The sequence below is a fragment of the Peromyscus californicus genome, unplaced genomic scaffold (assembly GCF_007827085.1).
Source record: "Peromyscus californicus insignis strain IS unplaced genomic scaffold, ASM782708v3 Scaffold_8__1_contigs__length_139910024, whole genome shotgun sequence".
NCBI classification, from domain to species: Eukaryota; Metazoa; Chordata; class Mammalia; order Rodentia; family Cricetidae; genus Peromyscus; species Peromyscus californicus.
In genome coordinates this window covers 41,405,029-41,412,716 of record NW_026294606.1, presented here as the reverse complement: position 1 = coordinate 41,412,716, position 7,688 = coordinate 41,405,029, and the positions used below count along the sequence as shown (strand labels likewise).

Sequence of the window (7,688 nt, the reverse complement as noted above, 5' to 3'; positions counted from 1 at the left end):
AGTTTAAGTAAGCAAGATATTATGGAAGACAGTTTGAAGGTCCACAAAGAATAAAAAATGGGGCTAACATATGACCCAGAAGTGTCACTACTGGATATTCAACAGGGAGAATAGCCATTTGTAACCCCTTGCCCACTACTTACAATACAAGAGAAATGGCCGTCAATGATGACTGTTAAAGAAAACGTGGCATAATGTATTTCAGTATACACAATGGAGTATTACTCGGGTATGAAAGGAATGAAAGCCTTCTTGCAACAGTGAGAACTGAAGATCGTTATGCTGAGTGAAATGACCCACACACCTGAAGACAGGCAATGCATCAGCTCATATGTGGAAGACAAAACACTGGCCTTAGACTTTTGAGGAGTGGATGAGGGGGTGAGGTGGGGGGAGGGAGGCAGGAGGAGGAGAGGGAGGGGAACCAGGATTGGTATGTAAAATGAAAAAAAATTTAAATAAAAAAAAAGCCCACTGGCCTTGAGAAATAAAAAGTAGAACATTGGTTACCAAGCATTGTAGTGATCAATGGAGGCTGAACTACAGTTAGATAAGAGTAAGATATTTTGGTGTGCTGTTGCACAGTAGGGTGACTGAAGATAATGATTTCATACTGTATATTTCAAGAAGCTAGAAGAAAGGATCGTGAATGTTTCCATAGCACACATTTTGGAGATGTTCAATCTGATTTATGCATCACTCAGTATCTATATGTGTTGAAACATCACATATTACGACATTAATACAAAATCACATGTTTTTGTACATTGGCTAAAATAAGTTTATGCTGTGGGATAGTCTGTACGTCAAATGTGTTAGAGGAGAATTGAGAGAACAGGAAGGCAGCGGGGGGAGGGGGGAGACACACTGCCAGCCACCGCCGCCATGACAAGCAGCATGTGAAGATGCCAGTAAGCCACAAGCCACAAGGCAAGGTATAGATTTATAGAAATGGCTTAATTTAAGATGTAAGAACAGTTAGCAAGAAGCCTGCCATGGCCATACACTTACTTTGTAAGCAATATAAGTCTCTGTGTTTACTTGATTGGGTCTGAGTGGCTATGGGACTAGTGGGTGACAGAGACTTGTCCTGACTGTGGGCCAGGCAGGAAAACTCTAGCTACAGGTTTACTTTATAAAGTATATTTCTTCTGGATAGTGTAGAGTGGGTCATTTGAATGCTGTGACAATCTGGGTCTTTTCACTGGACTTTAATAACATAGGGTAAGTTTTTTGTTTTTTTTTTACAAAAATGGAGTAAAAGTATTGCACATTTGCATGATATGATTGTTACTTGTAATATATATTATGCAGATAAGGGAAAGTATAAATGAGAGAGTGTAGTGAATGTGTTTGTTGAAATTAAATACAAACAGACAAGTTCTACTGCTTCTAATAATCCTGTCACCCATGCATGAAGTTGACAAAATCAACCAGCACAGTGTTATTATCAGTGTGCTATCCCAGGTGAGGTTTCTTTGGAATATGTTGTCAATAGTATTTCAGTATCTTGTAGTGTATGAAATGAAGAAGATACATGTATATTGATTTTTGTTAAATTTTACCACCTTATTTCTTGCTTTTATTCTTTTTTTTTTTTTTTTTTTTTTTTTTTTTTTTTTTTTTTTTTTGGTTTTTCGAGACAGGGTTTCTCTGTGCAGCTTTGCGCCTTTCCTGGAACTCGCTTGGTAGCCCAGGCTGGCCTCGAACTCACAGAGATCCGCCTGGCTTTGCCTCCCGGGTGCTGGGATTAAAGGCGTGCACCACCACCGCCCAGCCAACTTTTATTCTTATTTCATACATCTTTAGAAGAATTTTCTCTCATTCCATTGTCCTTTTTGTATCATTTATTCTTATGTGTATTGGTGTTTTGTCTGCTTGTTTATCTGTGTGCCTCCTTTGTGCCCATTACCCACAGAGGCCAGAAGTTCAGAAGGGGGCATCAGCTCTCCTGGGACTGTAGTTATAGATGGTTGTGTGCAGCCATGTGGAACTGGGAACCAAAGAACACTAGTTGCTTTTCCGGAGGACTGGGGTTCAATTCCCTCCATCTACATGATGTCTAATAACTGTGACTTTAGTTCCAGAGGATCAAATGCCCTCTCCTACCCTCCATGAACACTGTATACACATGCTACATAGACATATAGGTAGACAAAACACCAGTACACATAAAAAAAATTCTTCAGCACTTTGCTGGGTTTTCTGAAAGCCATATGGAAGATGTATGAATCATGGTATGTTCTGCCTCAAGGGCACTAATAATAATTCAATAAGCATTCTTTTTGCATATGAAAAGTGAATTAAATAAGTGGTGGAAATCATTGCATGATGAGCTTACGTGAGATCATTTAAACTGCATGCAGTGCCTTAATACTTAAAGGAGAGAAATGTAAGGAAAAAGGAAATTGTTCAAAATGCTAAAAGTAAGTTGGATTCAGATTGTAAAATCCAGCTTTATTTATTTATTTATTATTTATTTATTCATTCATTCATTTATTTATTTTGATACATGAGATTCTGTAAGACATTAAGAGAAGTAGAAAGTACAAAAATAAAAAGAATTGAAGATTTGATTAAAACTGTGGAAATTTTCATTGTATTTTTTAGAATAGTATTTCTTAAAGAGTGTGAAATTTCACTCTAAGTCTCCTAAGTGTATACTTCTGATATAGAAGCCATAGAAAGTTTTACAGAATTATACTAGATCAACACATGTCAGAAAAGAATAGCAGAGTTCTGGTTTTTGCATGTAGATGAGATATTCATGTTATTAAAATGTATTATTGGGGAAAAGATCCACAAACATGTATTTCAGACCCTGAGATGTCTAAGAAACCTCACCAAGAACAAAAAGGCTGTAAATCCTGAAAGTGTGAAGCTTATAAGGTTAGCAGTTTTGGAAGATCATAAAAGGTCACTTCTCACAGCTTGTGAAATGAATATATCTAGGCAGCAGAATACTAATAAGGGTTTCTGGCTTCAAGATTGTATTTTCATAAGATGATCATAACAGTGCCACAGGGAACAAAATAGTATAATTCATCAAGCTGTAAGAGCTTATAATAATAGGGCTATCATTGGTAGTCCTTATTTTGTGACCAAGAAGACCCTTGTTATCAACCTCTTAAATGCTCCCTTTACCTCTTTGTTCCTAAGGGTGTAGATGAGGGGGTTCAGCATGGGTGTGATGATTCCATAAAAGAGGGACACCATCTTTCCCCGGTCCTTGGAGGCAGGGGATGGAGGCTGCAGATACATGTAGATGGCAGTACCATAAAAAAGTACCACCACAATTAGGTGGGAGCCACATGTCCCAAATGCCTTTCGCCGACCTTCAGCTGACCTTATTCTCAACACTGCTTGGACAATAAGAGTATATGAGATAAGGATGAGAGTCACAGGTATTAAAAGGAAGACAACACTTATAAAAAATTGTTCTGCCTCAATTGCTGTTGTATCTACACAGGACAATTTGAGTAGGGCAGGGATCTCACAGAGGAAATGATCCACTTTCTTGTGACCACACCGTGGCATCCTAAGGGTCCACGTAGACTGCAATACTGAGTTGCTGAAGCCACTGATCCAACAAGCAGCTGCCAACTGGAGACAGCGCCTATGGTGCATGATGACTGCATAATAGAGAGGCCGACAGATGGCTACAAACCTGTCAAAGGACATGACACCCAGGAGAAAACATTCAGTGCAACCCAAGGCCAGGAAAATGAAAAGTTGGGCCACGCAGCCACCATAGCTGATGACCTTCCGGGTGCTGCATATGTTGATGAGCATCTGTGGGACTGTGCTTGTGGTGTAGCACAGGTCCAGCAGGGACAGGTTAGTGAGGAAAAAGTACATGGGGGTGTGGAGTTTGGCATCCAGGCGGGACACAAGAATGATCATCATATTCCCAAAGATGGTCAAGATATAGGACACTAGAAACACCACAAAGAGTGGCAGCTCCAGCCATGGCCGATCTGAAAACCCTAGGAGGATGAATTCCTCTGAGATGCTCTCATTCGCCAGACTCATGTTAAATGGGACAGCCTCCGGGTCCCTGGAACACAAAGGGTTAGTAAGCTGGTGAACATGATTATTGGCCTCATCAGTTAGTTATGAACTGACTATGCCAGAGTATCTCATGCATTTATAAGCTGATCCTGTTAGGTTTGAAAAATATACTGACAAAAGATTAAGCATCTGTCAAACCTTTCATAGGTGTTTATGGATTCCTATGCAACAGTTTTTAGCAAAATGATTTCAAGTTACAGCACTGTACCAGTTTCTACAGCCACAGAGCTTCTCCTTTGGGGTTTGCTCTTCCATGGATGGGTCTTCTGGGGACTTTCTACCCAGATACCTGCTGTTGGGGCATATAGATATTGTTCCTATTATTTGAATTCACTTAAATCTCTCCCCAGAATCAGTGAGAGTGTCTGGTTGTGGGCATGTGTTACAACTATTTAAACCTTGTTTTCCCACAATTCCTGCCCTTCCCTCAAGTAAATCCAGCCATTATGGCATCTATCCAGAAAGTTTTCAGACACAATGTGAGGACACTTGTCCTCTTAGGCTCATGTCACAGAATCTACACAGGATTGTTTGCTGGTGTGATAATGAGGCTGGCAGGCCTGGCTTATCCACCCCAACACCCACTGTAACTAGTTTTATTGCCCTAGAAATGCATCTTGTGCGTTGATCTTCAGGTTCTTCATTTGTAAGACAGAAATATAAATGCGTTTACTGGCCTGTTGAGAATCACAAGGTCACCCCACTCAGCCTGACTCTGGTTGAGAACACAGCAGTGTGTACAAGGACAGAAATGCTGAAAGATTCCCTTGGAGCTTCTACAGTGTTCATTTCCAAATGGGTCAGTGGTGCAGATGGTTATGTTACAACCCTAAATGTCAGCTTCTATCTCAGGGGCCAAGGCAACGAATATGAATACAGATGTTATCATCTGTGTAAACTGTTTGTCAATGCCTGGTCCCCAGGAGCACTGGTGCTGGACCACAGGAGCACCAGTGCTGGGCCACAGGAGCACAGGTGCTGGACCACAGGAGCACAGGAGCTGGACCACAGGAACAAGGTGCTGGGATACTTTGGGTGGAGTGAGTCAGAATCCTAAATATCTTAGAAGGAGTCATGTAGCAAGTCCAGGATCTAAAAAGTATGGATCTCAAAGAAATCGCCCTAAGAAACTGTGTTCATATTGATTCTATCAACATGAGAATGTATTTTTATCAATTTTATCCATAGTCATTAAATATTACCAATAGGTATTGATTCCCCCCCCCCCCACTTATTCTAAAATATTTACACCCTTGTCTGCTGGAATTGTATAAACATGAGATAAGATACACTGTTTCAATACATTTTCGTGTGTGTGTGTGTGTGTGTGTGTGTGTGTGTGTGTGTGTGTGTGTGTGTGTCTACCTGTGGTTGCTGGTTTGTACACACACATGCCGCAGCACATACAGGAAGGTCAGAGGGCACCCTCAGTTGCTGCTGTTTTTTACCTTGGTGGAGATCGATTTTCTCTTTTGTTGTTCATGGTGCATAAGGCAGGCTAGCTGGCCCTCCAGATCGAGACCATTCTCCTATCTGTCTTTCATCTCCCTAGAAGCACTGGGATTGTGAAGAGCACAATGTGCTCTAGAGTGTTTTCTGTGGTTTGAACTCAGGTCCTCAAATCTATGTGATGAGGCATTTATCTGCTGAGCCACTTTCTCATTATCTCAGTAGAGTTTTTTATTTCTTGAGTTATGGTCTCATGTATCCCAGGCTGGCCTCAAACTCGCTCACATTTCCTTTCTGCGACACCTCATTATTTTATGCTTTCTCAAACTACCTCATTTTCTTATGAGAAGGACTTTCACGTATGTTTTCTAAATTTGTAGATAAACAAGAAGTCTTTCCCCCCACACAGCTAATAAAGTGAAGGTTTTACATAAAATTTTCTTTTGAAGAGATGAACCCTGAAGGCAGAAGCTTGGGTTTCTATGTTCCTCTGGCTTAGCTTGCTTTCCTGAGGGTCCAGATCTGCTTGAGCAGCAAACAGAAGGGACAGCTGACCTGCTGTGAAGGCCATGGTCCCCACCGAGATGACAAATGTCTCCTAATGCTCAAATCCTAATGGGAGTTTATTTAGACATTTCTGATATATTCTACTTACCTCTGATTTAAGCATGAGAGACAGAAAAATTAGTTTTGACTTCCAAAATGCCTGGCATTCAAACAGAATTAACTCAAAAGGCACAAATATAATGCCATTTCCATGTACTAGTCATGTATTGTTCAGGTGAAGTGAATTCTTCTTTAGTTTTGCTTGCTGGAAGTCTCAAGGTCTTCAGTCAGAGCAACCTGGATGGTGGCAGGATGCACGGGTGATGCCCAGAAAGTGTGGTTCTGGAGTCAGTTTGATTACTCTTCAGGGAGCTAATCACTGTCTTTTAAAGAGATAATTTCTGGTTGAATTTACAAAATGGTGAAAATACATTTTCAGCTAAATACTGGTTTTGGCCTCTGGTAAAATCTCAACACTGTTCCTTCCTTTATACTGTCCATAGGGGCTAACCAACCTCCTGACCCAATGGAAACAGGGAGGAGATCTAGGAAGGGACGTCACCTTTCATTGTTGTTTGGTTCAGGATAAACATCTCCAGGGACCAGCTCCTTAACTGTGTGACACTCCAGCAGTGATGTTGGGAAAAACAACAACCAGAACATCTGAACAACTAACTGGGTTTTGTGCCCAACAGGGCTGTGTTTACACTTGTCAGTTATTATTCAGTGAGTTCCCTAAAGTCATTCCATTACTGTTGTTCTTGTTCCTTTGTTTTTTTTGTTTGTTTGTTTTTGTTTTTTGAGACAGAGTCTGGATATATACCCCAAGCTGTCCTAAAGACCAGGCTCCTCCTGCCTCAGTCTTCCAAGTGTTGAAATTACAGAAGTGTGTCTCTACATGGATTTACAGGGGTGTTTCTCCACATGGGTTTACAGGGGTGTGTTTCCACATGGGTTTACAGGGGTGTGTCACCACTTCTGGTCATCATTTAATCAGTTCTGTCAGAAATCAGAAAATTCATTTTATGTTCCCTATATCCATCTATAATCATGTTCTCAAACCTTTTATTTCCATCCACATCAGGAAAGAGACTGATATTTGACCAATCTTTTCAAATTGCTTATTAACTTTGTCTATTATATATTTCATATAAGAAAAATTGTGAAAACATGTATTTATATCCAGTATATCTGGAATATATTTTCTTTCCTGGGTTCATTCTCTCTATCAATGAAATGAAAGGAAGTTCCAAATGCAGGTTCTTTGATGTCCATCATCATTTAATGAAGTAGATTGGTGCTGCCAGGAACAGACATGTCTTACTGTCATAAGAGCCTCAGTTTATTAAACATCTTAAATGTCATGTTCTGTAGGCCTTAAAGTGTTTGACAACCATCTGTCTCTATGGATATATATCTGTTTAACCTTGAAAATATACCTAACGTGATTACAAGTTTGATTATTATAGATGGCTAACTAGTAACCTGTATTTCTTAATTATACATTATATTTTAAAATGAGCTGCATAAGCATAAAACCCCAAACAAGCACAGAAACATACATACATTATAACAAAAATAACATTAAATTTGTATCAATATAGCAAAGTCTACACCAATGT

The 7,688-nt window shown here is 40.0% G+C and overlaps 1 protein-coding gene across 1 annotated transcript; it reads right to left on the bottom strand.

Annotated features, from left to right (window-relative positions):
* Window positions 1-3,090: 3,090 nt before the first annotated feature.
* LOC128103995 (olfactory receptor 2B2-like) lies at window positions 3,091-4,032 on the bottom strand. The gene has a single exon (XM_052728716.1). The coding sequence runs from the start codon at window positions 4,030-4,032 to the stop codon at window positions 3,091-3,093; it is 942 nt and encodes a 313-aa protein (XP_052584676.1).
* Window positions 4,033-7,688: the final 3,656 nt, after the last annotated feature.